Source organism: Hoplias malabaricus, chromosome 2 (assembly GCF_029633855.1).
Source record: "Hoplias malabaricus isolate fHopMal1 chromosome 2, fHopMal1.hap1, whole genome shotgun sequence".
NCBI classification, from domain to species: Eukaryota; Metazoa; Chordata; class Actinopteri; order Characiformes; family Erythrinidae; genus Hoplias; species Hoplias malabaricus.
In genome coordinates, this window is record NC_089801.1 from 66,554,339 (window position 1) to 66,573,921 (window position 19,583).

The 19,583-nt window shown below is 40.9% G+C and overlaps 1 protein-coding gene across 1 annotated transcript in view; it reads right to left on the bottom strand.

The window, feature by feature from the left end:
- Positions 1-217: 217 nt before the first annotated feature.
- Positions 218-19,583, bottom strand: part of vps8 (VPS8 subunit of CORVET complex) — a 93,628-nt gene continuing 74,262 nt past the window's right edge. The window contains exons 44-45 of the mRNA XM_066661001.1: positions 9,061-9,141; positions 218-409 (exon numbers count right to left, since the gene is read on the bottom strand). Coding sequence (XP_066517098.1) covers positions 266-409; positions 9,061-9,141 — 225 coding nt within the window. The 3' untranslated portion in view covers positions 218-265. The remainder of the gene's footprint in view (positions 410-9,060; positions 9,142-19,583) is intronic.

Consider the following 19,583-nt stretch of genomic DNA (forward strand, 5'->3'; position numbering starts at 1 on the left):
AGGTTATTAAAGGGGATTTTGTAGATCTGCCAAAGCATTACTGTTCCCCCCCAACCCCCCATTTTCTTTTCACTTGTACCCTTTTAAAGGCTCAGGAAATGTTGCTGAAACAGACCCATGTGGATGGGCCCTTCATTATTTACAGAGCTGAGGAGAAACAGGTGGCTGAGATGTTTTGAACATTCATAGCAGAGAAACTCAGAGACTTGTGTTGGGACACAGTAGTGCTTTTATTCAGAAAGTGTAACAGTGGGCGGAGTCTGTCCTACTCTTCTACCAACGGCGGAGGAGAAAGCTTGAGGCTGAAGTTTTCACTGTGGTAGATGCTTCCTGTTCCTGGGTGGACGGGGTTGAGCAGCTCCGCCTTCTCGTTGCTATGACAGTGCGTGATTTCGGTGAGGATGGCCAGCTGGAAGAGAAGAAGAAAAGAGAAAAAGATACATACATCGTGAGTTAATATAAACCCTCAGATATATAAACATTTTGACCTCTGTGTTTAACCCTCACACAGACCCCACACTAGTGATTAGGGAAAGTGTCCATAACTTAATTAATATCCATGTAACAAACTGTCTTTTAAGTCATTTATACGTGTCGTCTTATTATAAAGTGGTACAGAAATCCTTTTGAATGCGGCCGAGTCGAAAAGCTGTCATTCATTCTGATGGTAAACGTTTCCGCTCATGTTTTCGAGGCTTGTGCTGATGACATCTGTTGCAAAAGCAGCCACTGCGACTGAGTAGAACATGTAATCAGCCACATTTGTGATTACTTTTTAGCAATTCTGAGCTTATCCTACACTGTCAGGAATTAAAAAAGGCACTGTACAGGTTCATTACTGTCACTAAAGGGACACACTGTAAAAGTACAACACTTTTTTTCATCCTGGAGATGAAACGGAACTTTAAAATCTACAGTTATTATAGGATATGATTCGATTATTTCCCCTAATTAAAGAGTGTATGTGCATGTGGAATAGAAGGGCAAATTTCAAACGCTGCATGCATCTCAGTGTTGCTGTGGCAATAGGGCATCCCCATCTCCAGCCACTTCCTCCAGCACTTTCTGGGGCATCCCCAGGCCTTCCCAGGCCAGCCAGGAGATAAGATCCCTCCAGCGAGTCCTGGGCTTCCTCACAGTACCTCCAATGGAAGACCGGGGGCATCCTTATTAGACGCCAGAACAAAAATCAACCGGCTCCTTCAAATGGAAGGACAAACAGCTTTACACCAAGCTCCACCTGGCTCACGGAGCTCCCCATACCGTCACGCCTCCATCTTGGTGTCACAGACCGGTTTTAGACAAAACTCATAGTGAGAACACATCCGACAGGAGGCTGAAACCCTCACAGAAGGCATAGTACATTAATACTGTTCGTTTATGTACACTTCTCTCCTGCTATAAGTGTTCATATAAGCCTACAGGAATTAATTCAGCTAATTACTCCAGTCTCCCGAGGAAACCGGCTGTTTCTCTTTTTCAATATGACTCTTTTTAAACATGTTTTTGTGATGGCTTCATTAATTCATAGCTGCGCAGACTAACCTGGGAGCTAGAAATGAGGAACGTTCACACACTGGTGTTGACTAGATCCCACCCAAACATGACGTAGTGCCAGCACTCTTATTAAAAATATCCAGTGAGGAAAACGTGTTGTTGACAAGACATGGGCTCTGAGGTGAAACCTGTTAAAGATGATGTATCATTCCATTTTGGAGAGCTTCTATTTATTTATTTGACTCATGATTTAATTATAAACAGCTCACGCTACATAAATGCTGCTGGAATTTTAAAATAAGTAACAAAACCTAATATTAGCACTTAGGGAGTTTAAAAGGCTAAGCACCAGCTATATGAAAGTGTCAAACAAATAAATACAGTGGAATCTGAGTTCCTAACTTGTGTTTATTGATAGTCAGAAAACATGTTATTTCTTACTAATTCAAGGAATAAGGTTTAAAAGACCGTTGGTGCCCCCCCACCCCCAACGGTGTTGGGAAACTCTAATAGGCGTCTTGTCTGTGACGTAGATGGTGGACAACAACTCTAGAAGTTGCACTTAATTTAATGCAAAATGACGAAAAGGTGTGTTGATTTTGGCTGCAATCATTCAATGTACAGTGGGACATCTGTGCACAAATGGCCCAAAGATCCCAAAATATCCAGAAAACTTTAAAGGGGCACTTTGGAAAGGACCATCTGCTCACTCCGTTATCTGTAGCTCATTTCACTGGCGCTTTTCCAACAATATGGGCATGTAAGGACACCAACGAAAGGTGTTCAAGAGCCTCTGTAACATGGAGGTAAACAGGGTAAGGACACTTACTTCGCCTGTTTTAGTTGATGTTAGTTAACGTTAGCTTGACTTGCTAAACTCGGTGGCTCAGATTATACTCGGCTGCGTAGCTGCATTACGGAGGTTTATAGTGTCGGATGAATTCGAGCTCGACTTCGATCACATTTACAAGAATAACGGTACCTCTAAATTTGAGTTTAGCTTATTGCTAGACTATTGTCATGAATAATGTTGGTTATTTAGCTAGATACTGTCATAACAGTCAGTCATAACGGTGTTTAACCGCGGCGTTGTTCAGCTGTTGTCCACCAGTGACGTCACGGTTGCGTTCAAGGTTTCAGAAAGACGCTTTCCGTTCCTCGGGTTCACGTCGTAACTGGTGGCGTCTTCACGCAAAGGCATTAATTACTAAATATTCCAGTCTTTCTGTCCACAGGAAATTGGACAGCTGCTAAATGAGAACTTATACAACACGGGAAGAAAAGGCCAGACGTACAATAGTGTGTGTGTGTGTGTGTCTCAGAGAGGTGGATAATAACCTCCTTGAGGATCGTGTGGAAGGCTGACAGATGAGGATATAGAAAAAGCTCTGGGGCAGTTTGGTGTGTGTGTGTGTGTGTGAGAGAGAGAGTGAGAGTGAGAGAGAGTATGTGAGTGACATGTATTGTGTTCTGACGTAATGTAAGGATCAATATATGGACCTTGTGACAATGTGAGTTCCTGGCCCCGAGCAGCAGTGTGTGATTCAGAGTGTGGGTGGCTAATGCGCAGTGTGTGCGTGTGGTTATTTTAGTGAATTATTTTTGTAGCATGTCAAAAATAATTCAACTTTGCAGGAAAGCCCGTGGGGGGATGGATAGATAAATAAATAAATAAATAAATAAGGCTACACCACAGAACCAATAGAATAAAAGCTCCAGGTTTCTCTGTCAACATTTAGATCTGGTTCCTGAGTTTAACATCAGAGTTACTTTAGGAGACTGTAAATATGTCCACACGGTGACTCTAGCAGCTCCACTGAGCATTCAGGAGCCCCCTGTAGTTCTGCGTGTACAGTCTGTAGATTCACCTTGTTGTTCCGATGGTCAGGACCCCCACGGAGCAGGTATGGTTTGGTGGTGGATCGTTCTTAAACCAGGAGTAACACTGACATGGTGATGGCTGTGTCTGATCCACTCGTACCGTGCAATACACACCAACACCGCACGAGCTTCAGTGCAGCGCTGAGAATGATCCACCACCGAATCATACCTGCCCTGTGCTAGTCCTGACCATTGGCTAAAGGGGGGCTAACGAAGTACGCAGAATATCAGCCGGACTACACACCGACTGCAGAACTACAATAACAAAGGACAGAGGGTGTAGAAATAAGCAGTTCATTCTAATGTTCTGGCCGATCAGTGTTTCATCAGTGTAAGAACAATGTATATGGATACAATGTAAATGTAACACACACACACACACACCTGCTATGATGCAGGAACACTGTTGTCATTAAGGTACTGGATGGAGCTCCAGTTTAACCACATCTCTTCTTACTGAGAGGAAGAGACGGGGTTAAAAAAAACCCCCAGAAAACCTACAATTCTAAAGAAGGAATCAAAGTCAAGTCAAAAACAAATCACTACACACATGCAGACCTTATTAAACACACACACACACACACACACTTTATTATGTAGTGTTTCAGCACAGAAGAGAGATCTGATCTCAACTCTCCCTAATCAGCACACACCGAAACACTAGAAAACACTTCAAAGTCACATGCAAACGCACGCACACACACACACACACACACACACACACACACACTTGTAGTGCCAGTTCTGCTATGCAATCAGGACTGCAGCTTTGACTTGCTTTGGTTGCCAACTTTCCCTAAACACATTTACACACACACACACACACACACACACACACACACACACACACACACACAGAGTTAACCTCACCTTCTGTAAATGAAGACACCAGACTAATACCCAGGAATATACCTCTCATCTGCTGTAACCTAATCTCTCACTGACTTTTCTCTCTTTCCCTCCGTCCGTCCGTCTCCGGCCACAGCATCTTTTTGGCTGACTTTTTTCTCCTCTCCCCCCTTTCCTTCCTTTCCCTTGTTCTACTCTAACATCCTCTGTTTCTCTCTCCTCTTCTTCTCTGCCTGTTTCTTTCTCTCTCCCTCTCCTGCTTTTACTTTTCTTTGTTCACTTTCCTGAGAGAGAGAGAGAGATAGATAGATAGAAAGACAGTGAAGTGGAGACAGGTAGGACTCTCTCTCCCACTACCCCACTTCCTCCTCCTCCTCCAATCTTGTTCTTATTTACTCGTCCTCTGAACCCATTTACTGTTTAATTAAAGCTCTGAAACTGGGCTGAGGAGTCCTGGTGTGTTAATTAAACAGGAGGGCAGCCTGTGGGGAATGTGTGCGTGTGTGTGTATGTGTGCACGAGCGCGTGTGTGTTTGGGTGGGTGGGTTGTTAACTGCAGACGCTCTTTAAAATAACTCTTAAGGATGAGTGTGCAGGTGTGTTAGAGTGTGTGTTAACTTCATCCACTCCAATAAAAAGCCAGTGACAGTAAAAGGATAAATCTTAAATGTGCAATAGATATTAATGACAGCTCTCTGAGCTGTGTGTGTGAGTGTATAACAGGAATATATCATATTTGGGGGAACAAAACCCCATGTACTCTTCTTTTGTGTGGGGACCAATGTAAATTATTACATTTTATAGAGGAGACATGCTGAAATGTTGGTCTAAGTTTACATACGTCTTCTCCAGATACACAGGCTCCCTATAACTGATGAGACAGAACAGTACCTCACTAACTGCTTAGCCTTCTCCTTTCACTTTTCTATAATCTGTAGGCCATGCACACACACACACACACACACACACACACACACACACACACACACACACACACACACACATACACACACACACACACACACACGTTTATGCTTGTATTTGTGTAAATCATCCAAATTGACAGCGAGCACTAATTTGCCGCAGATTACCATAATTTGTCCTTGTTTCACTAAGTGTAGCTTGACACACTGGGAAAAAGGTACAAGTGTACCATATTCAAGTAGTGCTTAGCATTCTAGCTTGTAGCAAGCATGTGGGTTGAGTATAACCTAATGCTGTCAATCAGTTAAAACAATGAAGTCACACAGCTCCAGGGACCTGGAGGTTGTGGGTTCGAGTCCCGCCCTGGGTGACTGTTTGTGAGGAGTGTGGTGTGTTCTCCCTGTGTCTGCGTGGGTTTCCTCCGGGTGACTGTCTGTGAGGAGTGTGGTGTGTTCTCCCTGTGTCTGCGTGGGTTTCCTTCGGGTGACTGTCTGTGAGGAGTGTGGTGTGTTCTCCCTGTGTCTGCGTGGGTTTCCTCCAGGTGACTGTCTGTGAGGAGTGTGGTGTGTTCTCCCTGTGTCTGCATGGGTTTCCTCTGGGTGCTCCGGTTTCCTCCCACAGTCCAAAAAAAATAAAATAAATAAAAGTTAGGTGAGTGTGTGTGTGTGTGGCCCTGTGGGGCCCCCTCCAGGTTGTGTTCCTGCCTTGCTCCCAGTGATTCTGGGCAGAGTCCGGACCCACCGCGACCCTGGACTGGGTAAGTGCTACAGACAATGAATGAATAAAGGAATCAATGTAAAATGAACCCAATGGAATGTTATTTACATTAGTAGTGTGTATAAATTAAAAATGTAATAATAATTAAAATGCTAGATAAACCCTTTAATACATCACTAGTTTCTGTAAATAGAGTAAATTGGTAAATTATTAGTTTGCAGTCAAAAAAATAAATAAAATTCCCATGGGTATTAACGCATTCATTTTGATAGCGCTAGTATTAACCCTTGCCTAGCAGACGGACTTGGCTCTGTAGTAGTAGTAGCTCATGGCTAGTGTATAGATTTGGAGGTGGACTATTCCTGGTTACTGTATTGAAGAGCCATCAAAGGGGATCAAACTGGCAGTCCACCGATGATGGGGCCAACGCTTTCAGACCACTGTCATTCAGAGGACACAGACACACACAGACCCTCCAGTCCTTATCCCTGTCAATCCACAGGAAGAAGGCGAGAGAGAGAGAAGGAAAGTGAAAACAGATTTCTCTCCATCCACTTTCCATTAGCCTGGGAAAGCAATTCATCTTCATTCCTCTCAGCTCTTCTCCTTTCTTGAGATAAATGCTATTGTTGCTCTGAATCCATCACGCCACGCGTCAAACAGCTGTCGCCCAAAAACTCAGGCAAATGCCGGGCTGTCCAATTTTATAATTCTGTCCCCTAAAAAAAAGATGTGTTTTCAGAACCTGTCTACAGAAGCTGGTAATCCATCCTTCACAGAGCAGCCTATGTTTACACTGTAAACTACTTTCATGAATAGCTAATAACCACCAGGCACTGCTGGATATCTAAAGTGGAATAATGAATGGGTGTCTAAACTGCAGGAGCCTCAACACAAACTATGCAAAACATTATTCGCAAAGTGCAGAGATCTAGTTCCAAAATCAGGAAGAAGAACCACAGTCAAAGCAGCTGTGAATCATTAGATCAACACACGTTAGACGCGTCCACTAATACTTTGTGTTGCGTGGTAACCACAGTGTACCGCTGTATTACAGTAAAAGCTGTAAAACGTAAAGTTCCCAGTGATTTGTCTCTAAAAGAAAATGAAAATTCATTCATCTGACTCTTTTAGTGTCATCAAATCCTCACAGTAATGCTCCAACATCTTCATGAGAGAGAGAGAGAGAGAGAGAGATAGAATTCTATATCTAGAAGTGTGAGGGTCAATGACCCCCATCACAGAAGCAGGTGTGTGAGGGCTTAACTTGTATTCACTGTATATAGAAAATGCACACTGTTAAAAAACCCTTTCTGACTCACACGGTGTGTGTGTGTGTGGCAGAAAAAGCATTGATAAGGATTAAAGGCTTGCATTTAATTACTGAAATGGATGGAGGGAAAATGGGTCTCTCACACACACACACACACACACAATGATGTTTAGCTTTAAATAAGTCACAAATGACATGGTGATGGTTGATGAAGTGATGAATTCGGATCCCTGTGACCCTGCTGAACTGTATAAGCCGTAACAATGAATGAATGAATTCGGAACCTAAATATTAGCTCCAAATTCATTAGACCGACTCCAGAAACAAGGCCACAGTGTGAGTGGGAAGGGCTGCTTGGTTTCATATTTAAATTTGTTAGTGGCCATGAGATGACAACCATGACTAGAAAACAAGCTTTTCCTGTAGGGATGGCATAGACTGGGGAACATACGGTACGTTTCAAAACTAAATCCCACTCCTACTTGAAAGTGAAGAACCCAGGAAACTCTTTTTCATCACACGGGCCTTTAATGTCCCCGTTTACAGACCTTTTGCTGGATAACGCTGGCAGGAGTGTTCCCGGAGTGAACCATAGAGGAACGTTCTAACGGGGAATTCAACATGGGGCATGGTGCAAAAAAGACCCCGTTTAGCAGATTTACTCCAAACAGGGGGAGAGAGAGAGAGAGAGAGAGAGAGAGAGATGAGTGAGGGCTTGAGAGATGTAGATAGAGGGAGAGATAATGAGTGACTGTGTGTGAGTGTGTGTGAGAGAGAGACAGACAGGTATGAGTAAACAAGATAGAGGGAGACTGTATGAGAGGAATAATGAGAGCGACAGAGAGAGAGAAATGAGGGAGAGCTCCTGTGTGTGTGTGTGTAAGCTGTGCTCTTTGATGGAGGACAGTGTGTGAAGTGTGTTACGTAACAGGCTCTTAAGGCAGAAACACACACAGATGAGTGTATTCTCTCTCTCACCTCAGACACAGCAATGCTGCTGATCAACACTAACCCCTCAACCTACATCAGCAAACACCACAGACCCAGGAGAGAGTCAGTGTGTGTGTGTGTGTGTGTGTGTGAGAGAGAGAGAGAGAGAGAGAGAGCACGAGAGAAAGAGAGCGAGAGGTTTTTATTGCCATGAAATGAACCACACTTACAATAGAAACTAAAATCCATGTGTACGGTTTAGATATTCGTGACAGTGATTTATAAGGCTTTTGAAAATGATAATAAAATAAATAATATGTTTTCCCTATCTGCAAGAATATTCTCAGTTACTGCAGAATCACATATAAATCCAAAATACTCACATGGTATTTATAACCGCTGAGAACACAGACTCGTACCTTCAGAGCTCCATACCTGGTCCTCAGTGATCCAGTGATAAATGAAATGTATTACTGTTTACACCTGCAGTTTCCATGAGCCTCAGCACTATCTACGCTGACTTATCTGATCGTATGCATACAGGAAGGGCACTGGAAATATTTACTACATCTGTATCCTGCATGGGCCATGACGTCTTGTTTGAAATTAAAGTCAATCTAAAAATATGGAATACTGGAGATGATCAACAGAACAGAAGGAGTTGGCATTTTATAATAGAATCACAATTTAAATGAGTGTAAATTATGTCCTACAGGGCATTTAACCTAAAAAGACAGCCACGACAATGGCCCAGAAATATGGCATATGCCTTAATTTATAGAAAAATATGCACAGAGTAAATATCTAGCGTAAGATTACTTTTCCCAGTATCTGTTATTGTTCTTACAGTAAGAAACAGTGAACTCATGGTAACCATGGCCACAGCTGCAAAGTGACAGACCAGCTGTACACTCACAGTAACCAACTGTATTTTAAATGCAACCAAAATGTCAGTGCATTTCTAGTGTGAAGATGTGTGCGTGTCTTACTCTGGAGGGTCCTTTATACATGCAGCGGAGCTGATCCCAGGCCTGTGTCTGCTGGCTGTCTAACGTCACTTCGGTCAGCTCCTGCACCAAGAGAGAAGCACAACATCAGAATTACTGTCCTGCCGTCAGATCGGAGTATTCTACATACTGTATTTGCTGAGGATATTAATATACAGTGTTTTCAGGAGTATTTACACACTTTAGCCCTATTTGGTTTGGACCAGTTTTATGTGGGGAGCTGAGGTAATGTCATATTTTTCACAGGATGCCATTCCTGTTAATGATGAATTTGAACTGGATAAGAAATCTTAGTGAAAATAACAGATGGGAGGGGCTATTTGATTCACACAGCATGGATCAATCTTTTACACTGTTATTGTAAACCATTTAGGGGTAACTTAATGAGTAAGACACATACTGCAGGCTGCTATTGTGCCCAAAACATACCTACAGCTATATTTCTCCTCACTGAGGGATTCTTTAGGTTATTTTCTGGATTTGAGCGTGGTGTGTCGTTCAACAGCTGAGCTTAGACTCATACTTAAACTGTACATTACATCACTAAACGCCTCCTTCTCGGGAAAACATGCTAAAAACTCTTTAACCCCAGGATATGACGGAATACTCCCCACATTTCTATAAGTATGGGATAACTGGGATTATTTTAACTGCTCATTTTACATTAAGTAAAAGGCTCAGGCATATTTTCTGAAACAGTGTTTCTTAAAACACTGATGATGTGAGGAGAAATTATTTTTCCCCCCAAAATAAATGCATCTTTAGATTTGTAGATGATAGTTATTGGTCTAGCACAGTGATTCTATTACACATTTAAGCATGAAACTATGTCCAAACACTTTCTGGGATGACTGGAGATGAATCTGTTCACTCATGCAGAACTAACCTAGCAGAATGTTGGTAATAACAGTTCAGAAGCTACTAGAGTTGCTGCGAACAGGGTTCAAACCTCCTTTACCCATGATAGACGCTCTAATAAATATAATTCTCCTTTTAAGCAAACAGGACATGCTATCATCAGTAAAAATGCAAGTAAACGTTATGTAAAAGGAACGTTGTTATGTTTTGACAGGGATCAGACGTTGCCTGTGTGAAAGAGGCTCATGAAAACAGTATTTTTTTTGGCAGACTATGATTCAGCGGGAAACTAATCTTTGTATCAGTTCTCTTCAATTATTTAAAGAGAAAATGTGCATGCTACAGACAAGGAGGAAATTAAAGGCCTGAGTCATGGCATAAAAATTTAGCCTCAGGATTTTCTCTCTTTTTTGGCAAAGAGCAATCGTTAAATAAAAAAAAAGCCTTTAAAAGTCAAACCATTGGAGTTAATTGGACATTAAAAGTGACATTTTCCTACGCGATTGGGTAGAAGATAGAAAAACAGAGGAGAGATTATCGACTGACGGCTTTGACATTTAAACAATGCCTAAGACAGTGAACAAAAACGAGGAAATACTGAGGCTGTATTTTCTCTGTCCCTTATGTGGCCTAAATGGACCGTTTAACTCAGTCCCGCAAAGAAGCATCAATTAAAATAACCAGGACATACAGCTGTGGTCAAAACAACACAAACACCAAGCTCATGCACCTAATTAGCAACATGTGCCTTAAAGCTACAGCTGACATGCAATCAGCTGAGACACATTAATGAGCTCAACACATGAAAACGTGCTACTGTTTTTAGTTTCAGAACGCATCTTTGACTTTATTTATAGAGCGTCAGTAAGTTTCGGAAACCCTAGAATCAAGTGTACTCGAATACTCTACAACTCAAACCCATTTCAAAACCTAAACCCTTCATATCTCTGGAAAAACCCCTGTTAAACATGGTCTCAAGTGGTTTATATTAAGTCCAAGCTTTTACAAGCTCATGAAATTTGATCAAATACAGGTTCTTTAACAAAATAAATGTAAATACTAAATATAATAAAAAGTTCATCCTACAGAAAATATAGAGTGTGTTACAGTATTGTTTTTTTCTAGGGTTACCACCACGGAGCAGGTATGATTTTGGTGGTGAATTATTCTCAGCGCTGCAGTGACACTGACATGGTGGTTAGTTAGAAGTTAGAAGTTAGAAGCTCAGTCCAGTTCCCACCAGTAGCAGAGCAGTTGACTTTACAATGACCAACTGCACCAGACTCACAGTCAACTGAAGAAATTGTGTTTTGAAGAACTGTTTACTTCATAAAAGAAGTGTTTGTGTAGTTTGAACTTGAAGCAAGAAGTGAATGCCTCCAGAGTTGGGAAGCAAATCATTGCAATTATTTTTCAGTCTCCCTCAAGCGAAGTAGAGAAATCTATTTGGTCACGGCAGTGTGAGTGTTTTTGCAAGGGTGGACACGGACTTTTGGTTTTTGCCGAATCTGCGTGACCTCCGCATGCTGAACGTCAGGTTAATTCTACCAAGCCCTCATTTAAATCCATATTTACACCGCCTCTCATTTAAATAAAGCAATTACACACCCAGTGTTGACAGACAGCGAGCTGCTTTTCTGCCTGAGACACTTTAAAAACCGAACAAAAGACTTTCTGCCAAGAACAAACACATCTACTTTTCAGAGAATCCAGTTTCAGATCACATTTTCACAGAGTGTCTGGCCCAAACAGAAAAGTAGGCTTCGGGCCAGGAATCAGCAACACACAGTCTGCTGGGGCCATCAGAGAGACAACACTGAAGTTAAGCCGCGTGGCATCATGTTACTGTTAACATCTGTTCAGATTAGACTTCACTATCCTAGCTGCTTTTTAATTACAGAGACTGGTGGCACACAGAATGAAGATGATCAAACGTCTGTTCGCCATGTGTTTTCTCTGTTCTTCTATGTATGTGCTTCTTCTGTTCTTAGACACCAAGACAGTGGACTGTGCTTGTCTTTACTGACTGAATACATATCCCAGAAACACCCATCTGTAGAGAGGTCAAGGTCAGTCACGTTACACATGACTTTGTTAAACATACATATGTTACGCTCACGACTTTTAAAAAAAAAAAAAAAATCACAAGAATTAAACCTCTAAAAAGTATGTTCCTTATACATTGCAAGTGGGAGCCATCTCTTCACATTACACTTAAAAGTAAGGCTAAAACTAAACTGTAAATAATATATTATACCACAGTTAATTCAGACCCTGTGATGTGATTGGCTGAGAGACATTCCAGGGGCGCCAAAATTACACGATAATGACACTCTGACTGAAGCCCTCCAGGTATCACTCCGCAAAATACATGTAACCTAGCAACGATGCCAATGCTTACAAGACAGAGCTCTGCCTGGACTTTTCACCCAACGGTGATCCGGTTCATTTTCATTTCACGCACGTTATTTTGAACAGAGTAAAAGGTTATGGTGCAGTGGACCGTTATCTGCTTTCTGATTTGTAAACAAAAGAAAATCATAAATAAATAAAAAGCAATTGGCTACGTCTATGTGGTTTCTGCGATTGTGTTTAACTCGAGTCGAGCCACGTCTTTTTTCTCCGCTGCTCTCATTCACCAGCTCAGCAGCACGGCTCTGGAGCAGCACTGCAAAATACTCACTTTTCATTTAAACAGAGAGAACTTGGCATCGTTTAGTGTATGATATATATCACTAGAATCTGAATATGCTGTAAACAATGGATAAACCATGGCATTTTATTGAATGTATGCATTCATCTTTGCTTCTGTCCTGATTTGGACAGAGGGCAGCTCTGAATAATGCCACCTTGTTTCCCAAAAAACTGGTGTGAACACCGACTGGCTCCTGGAGAGAACCACAGTTCAGAAAGTTAAAGATCCAGAGCAAAAAGGAACGTGTGTAGGTCGCGGAAGGTTGTTAAAAAAAAAAATAATAATAATAAACAGCGATAACGAACTGTGGTATAATCGCAATAACACACTCCAGGTTTGTGGTATAACGTGATATATTGGCACTCGTGTACTGATCTTCAGGACCGCAGCACACCAGCGCCAATATCTCACGTAATAGCACGCCCTCTTGTGTATTATTGCGTAATTGATTTATATTTGCATCTTTAGGAAATGTATTTATTTATATTTTTTTATATAACTTTTGCAGGTTAAACAGTCCACAGAGAGGGGGCAGTGCAACTTCTTCTACTTTTTCTGGAGTCAGGCTTATCCCTCTGTGCACTAAAACTATGTACACATTATTTACCCAAAAATCACAAAATGCTACCAAGCTGAAAGGGTATGTCTTGCATGTTTGTTATTAGACATATAAGACACAACATAATTCAAGCTCAGAGCACTGGGAGAACACTAAACCCAGTCCTGTTATGCAACTGGTTAGCATCCTGCTGGGCTGCTGAGGGAGGGCCCATCCTACTGCACCAGAGTGAGCTCTGCACTCCCAGCCTCAGACGGCTAAGGCTCTTCAAGTTCAAGATGAAGAGGATTTGTTATTTCAGCTATGTACTAGTACACAGAGAAATGAAACAACATTCCTCCAGGACCATGGTGGACTACAGAACAAGCGCAAATAACATGATATACACAGTACAGACAAAAGAGCGCAGTTAATACAAAAGACCTACAATAAATACAAAGAACGATATTTTTCCACAAAGTCAGTTAACTGAATTAATGGTGTCCTAATGATAGGGTCAACATGGTATGGTTGTGTATACGTTTCCTATTACTTGAGCTTTAGTGTTAATTTTTTTTTAAAGACCTTACAATGGAGCTTAATGAACATTGAACAGTTCCTAATCAATCCAGTCCATATTGGAAATCAATTATGATTATTCATGAAAGGGGGGGGGGGGGGGGGGGGCAAATTACACAAAAAGTTTTAAATAAGCTTCAGGGAAAGAAGCAAAAGCCCACTGTGCTAAGTTTTAATGTTTTATGCTCTGTGTTCTTGACCAGGGCTCATGTGGCAATGACAATTTAATCTCAGTGTTGTTGTCCTCATTAAATAACACAAGTAAAGAAACATTGGCACTAAGGTGGTCAATAATGAACCAATTAGCCAGGGGAACCAATTGGATCTGATCTGATAGCAGGCAGTGACTAGCATTAATTCATTATTAGCAACATTAAGATTCTTGCATGCAATTGTTCACAACCAGATGTTTGAAATGAGTAAAACTCAATGCCCTGTGGGAACAGAATATTCTGAAATCTAAGGTATGTCAGCGTTCATGTCTCCATCACGAATGACAAAGAGGTAAGCTAGCAAATGCATTCATGCTACAAACTTCAGAGACACCCAACCGCAAACCTGTGTGTGTGTGTGTGTGTGTGTGTGTGTATCCACTGCACTAATTAAGTCATTCTAAAGCTGCCAGGAAGATGGTATCCCGGTGCTGACATTTACAGCACCTCTTGCTCAGCCAACCACATGGAGCCTCGTTAGCGTTAGCATGCTGGGCTTGTGGAGGGTTAAATATTAATTAAAGGCACGCTTGCAACAGCTCAGCCATGAGGGTTGTGGGCAATCGCTGCTAACCCTCCAAACCAAGCGTGACGTATATGTGTGTGCGTGCATGTGAGACAGATTAGAGTGGATGCTGAAGAGCTTTCAAGAAAAGCTTTTTAAGAAGACTCTCTTATGTTGGAAGGGTAAGGGAGTGGGACGTTAGCAACATCTCCAGAGGAGACTAAAAGGCTTGATGGAAAATCACTGTGATGAGTCATTATAATCCATCAGTGAGATAATCCACCCCCCATCAAAGATAACAGCAGCAACCTTTGAAATGAAAATAGACTCTTTTTTAAAGCATTATCTGTCTAGACCGCTACATCTCTGTCTTCAAAAGCTAATGCTAGCATAGTGGAGCTGAGGGAATTTTGCTGAGCACATTGGCTTAGTGACAAAAGATCAATCTCTGGCACTTTATTAGTGCTAACAACTGAGGGGACGGCATATAGAAAGGTGATTTTTTTATTAATTGGATGCAACATCCAGTTGTCTTGAGACAACTGAGACAATATTTTGCAGTTAGCCTTGAGATGTGATTGACGGGCGACAGTAGGGAAATCAATCGGTCACGCACAGTTGGCGAAGCATTGATTATGCATCAATAATGAAAAGGTCAACGCCATCTGGGGCTAAGTTTGGGGAAAAATAAAGAAGGAGACTTATTTGCTATAGATTGTTATATGCATTATTTTGTTACTACATGATTTTCATTACCTTTTGGAGTAGCAAGAAGCTGTTCAACTATAAAATATTCATGCTACATTTTATTCCATGCTGGATCGTGTGATCTTTCCTAGTTCAGGTTAACACTCCTACACTGTTAGAAAAACGCACTGCTCTGGTACCCATAGGGAACATAAATGTACCTTATTGTAACTGTAGATTTTAAAATTGTGTTGATTTCCTACACTCCATTTCATCTCCAGGACTTATATATTATGTTGTTGTATTTGACACAGTTCTATAATGAAAGATTACAAATATTGACCTCTCGTCCTGGAGAACAGAATGTAACGTACCTTTAGGGAACAAAACTGGACTTTGTTGTACCTTTAGAGGTATATTTAAACTGCTTGTTCCTTTAGTGACCAATAATGTACCTCATGCCGTTTTTCTTTTCTACATGTAAACTGCTGAATTAGCTCCTTGCACATCAGATCAGGTGTGTAGAATAGTGGAAAAAATGTGCACAGTTACTGAGATTCAAACCCCCTGATATAGATTTGAGTGCAAACTACTGTAAAATGTACACTGTGGCTAAAACGATTGTTTGGAAGCAGTGGGACCACTATCCGTCAAAAGAAGAGCCTCCACATTGAGCGGTAGGTTTTACGGAGTGTGGATCCAGAAGGAAAAAAAACATATTCTCTCATTTAGACTTAAAACATTTTCAAAATAATTGACTGTTTCATCTTAAACAAATGATAAATACAGATATAAGTCACTTAGTAAATACATTTCAGTTGAATCATGCTGATATTCACTGATATCCACTTCAAACTGATCTTTTATTTTTTAACTTAACAAATAAGTACATTTAATTACATTCTGAAGTGGCTTATTTCATTAACTATCATTCCATGTCTTTTTTCTACTCAGTATTTTGAAACAATATTATGACTGTTTTTATGTTTTTTAAATGCTTCCTCGCCCATAACATCTACATCTGATTCAGAATGATCTATTGTTTAGAAAAGTTGTGTATTTTAATTAAAAAAGATAAAAGAGAAGTAAACAACTATGATTTTTTTTCAGTTAATAAACATCAAACAGTAAAATAAAAGAACATGCTGTTCTACATTCAGTTTACTATCTGAGGCAGAACCAATCAAATCAAACTGACATCTAGGTTTATTTACAAGTTTAAAACTCATACAGTAAAATGCTATGGGATTTCCAGGTGTTTCCTGGCCTTACTAAACCTGTCTGGAGACTGAGTATGTACATAATCAGTCACATACTGAACCCGTGCTCTGCCTGGGTCGGTAAGACTGGGCGCAGTGTGGTCAGAGTGAAAACTGGAGATGTGTTATGTGGGGAATTTTAAAATAAATGGACATTTCAGCCTGAAACTCCTCCACTTCTCGCAGTTCTATGATTAGTTCTTTGTACGTGACAGTCCTACCGAACAGTGAGGCTTAATTGCAGTGGTTAATCATGATCAGTTTCACATGGCAACTGGAGAGAAAGATGAGGAGAGGAAGATAGAAGGATGAAAACTGAAGGAGGAGAGAGAGAGAGAGCGAGAGAGAGAGAGAATAGAAAGGGTCAAAAAGGTCATGCCACTTCTTCTCCTGTCTCTTACTCTTACTTCTCACTGTCACTTTGAATGAGAAGCTGGAGAATCTCCACAGACAAGCAATGAATTCTAAACGAGAGAGAGAGAGAGAGAGAGAGAGAGAGAATGACAGAAGCACAGAAATCAAGTAAGAGAATGGCACAAGATAAATTAAAGAGCAAGTGAGAAGAGATAGAAAAAGACGCAAAGAGAAAGAAGATTGGAAGGGCCCAAATAAATAAATAAATAAGGGAAGGTGTTTAGGAAAGGCAACAAAAAAGAGAATGGTTGAAGAAAGTAAAAAAAAAAGGATAAGATTGACAACAAAGACTGAGAGTTTAATGAAAAATAAAATGGGAAGAGGAGTGGGAGAAACAAAGTGATACAAAGAGTGTGATAAAAAAAAACGGAAGGCAGATGGCAAGGGAAGGTTGCAACATTGCTTCATCTCTCACAGTGAACAGAGACAGGGAAGGCTGTGATAACCAGTGATACATAGAGTGAGTGAGTGAGAGAGAGAGAGAGAGAGAGAGAGAGAGTGAGAGTAAATGAGTCTCAGGAACACTGGCTTTGGGCACTGGTTGTGCGAGTATACTTTAAAGAGAGACAGAGACTTGGATGGTGGTTTCACACACCACTGCACTCATAAGGGGAGGAAAAAAAAAAAAAAAAAAAAAGAGCTCTCTCTCTCTCTCTAAAGTGTATTCGCACGACCGCTGCCTACAGCCAGTGTTCCTGAGAGTCTGATCTAAGCACGTAGAAGAGGAGGATTAGCAATGAAAGAATCTGTTCTGTACTCTCCTTCCCTCAAGCAAAACCAAGGGTTCGAGGGTGTATCATTAGCAACTTCCTGCCCCGCTCAAGATGGCGACAAGGATTCCCTTGAGGCCGAGAGATGAGCTAAAGTCTGGTAGTGGTTTTCTTCAGTAGAAATGGAAAATTACTTTTCTAAGATTTGCTAAATCATTAGCAACGACACTTTCAATCTTCCTAGCTGTGATTTTCTTTTTCATGGGTAATCATTTTTTTTTTTCAGGCTAAATCCGAACTGTAGCTTTTCCTTGTTTGACAGTTAAAGAGGCTCTCTCAGGTCAATACCCATACAAACACAATCAAATGCAGACAAAGTGTGTGTTGATTCAGGCTGGGAATTAAAAACATGAGAGCGAGGTGAGACGGAACAGCGAATGCACCTTTCTTGATGCATTTTAAGTAAGTTACACTCCAGGCACAGCAAGTTTTTTTTTTTTTTTTCACGTCTGATTGTGTGAATTTACATCTGATATTCCAGTACAATTTGTACTCTGATGTTGCGGCTTGTTTTCATTTTCTGTTTTGTACAAGCAACAAAACAATTTCATATTTATCAGAATGCCTCCAGGCTCACTCCACCTCCTGCGGCCTGGCAGGACTACATCTCAGGCCAACAGGTCTAATCATTCATTCATTTATTCATTGTCTGTAAGCGCTTATCCAGTTCAGGGTCACGGTGAGTCCGGAGCCTACCCAGAATCATTGGGCACAAGGCGGGAAAACCAGTCCTTCACAGAGCGACACACACCTAGGGACAATTTTGAGTCACCAATCCACCTGCCAATGTGTGTTTGTGAACTGTGGGAGGATACTGGAGCACCCGGAGGAAACCCACGCGGACACAGGGAAAACACACCACACTCCTTAACTGGTTTAATCAGAGTGACACTTATTGGCTAGAGTTTGTGAGGAAATTATATTTGTCCTTTATATCAGTGACAGATGCTGTAAGTAATATACATTGAAATATTGAAAATGTGTTTATGTTTTAAACTTCTATTATGACATATATTGATAATGAATAACTGTCCAGTCCTATATATGTATAACCCCTATGCAGACATTATAACAGACTGTAAATACACTACAACAACTTCAGGGGTCAATACAGCTCGATATATTCATATGAGCAATAATGTTATTATGACAGATTGCAATACACTACAGGAAATGCAGGGGGTGCTACGGCATCAGAGAATATAACAGAATATGGTGTTGTGTGTTCAAGAAGCATAGTCCCATTATAGTTATAGAAATGAACGCAGATCTCATGACATTGTAAATTAAGCGATTACCAGCAACATTTGAGGCAAGTACCTTGAGAAAAATTCAATTTGATATTTGGCAAAACCAAATATTAATTGAACGAGGAGAAAAGAAAAAAAGATGTGCTCTTCCAAGTAGCTTATAAGAATACACTTCTTCAAATTTTTGTTTATATTATAAAAAAAAGTGAAGCTGTCAAAAAGACGATAATATAGCATTTCTGGTTTCTAAAATTTAAGAGTCTTAATCTAAATCTTATTAAAATTTCTCTTGAAACCAGGAAAATGGCTAGAGATTTATGAGTGGATTGTGGAGCTGGGCTTACACAGTAATGGGATCATACGCCCCCTAAATAGGACCCTTAAAACTAACGATGTCAGCGCCCCAAACACCATGACGTGAACAGAAGTACAATGCCACAGATTGTTTGGGAAGGTTAATGCTATTCAGCCAGCTTCAGGCTAAAAACATAGCCCCAGATGTGCTACACAACATCAATATAGTTATATTTTCGCCCTCATGTTGCCCAGCAACAGTACACAATTTTAAGAAATTATGTTGTGTGGAGGAAGACTAGTTTTATTGTGAAGGCTTGGCTGCTGTTTTATGAAAGCAATGAGCCAATCCAGACCACGTATTACAGTGATTTTATCTTGGTAAAGTTAGTTATAGGCACTCACAATCTCGAGTGGCTTCTTGCCTTACTATACACCTTGAAA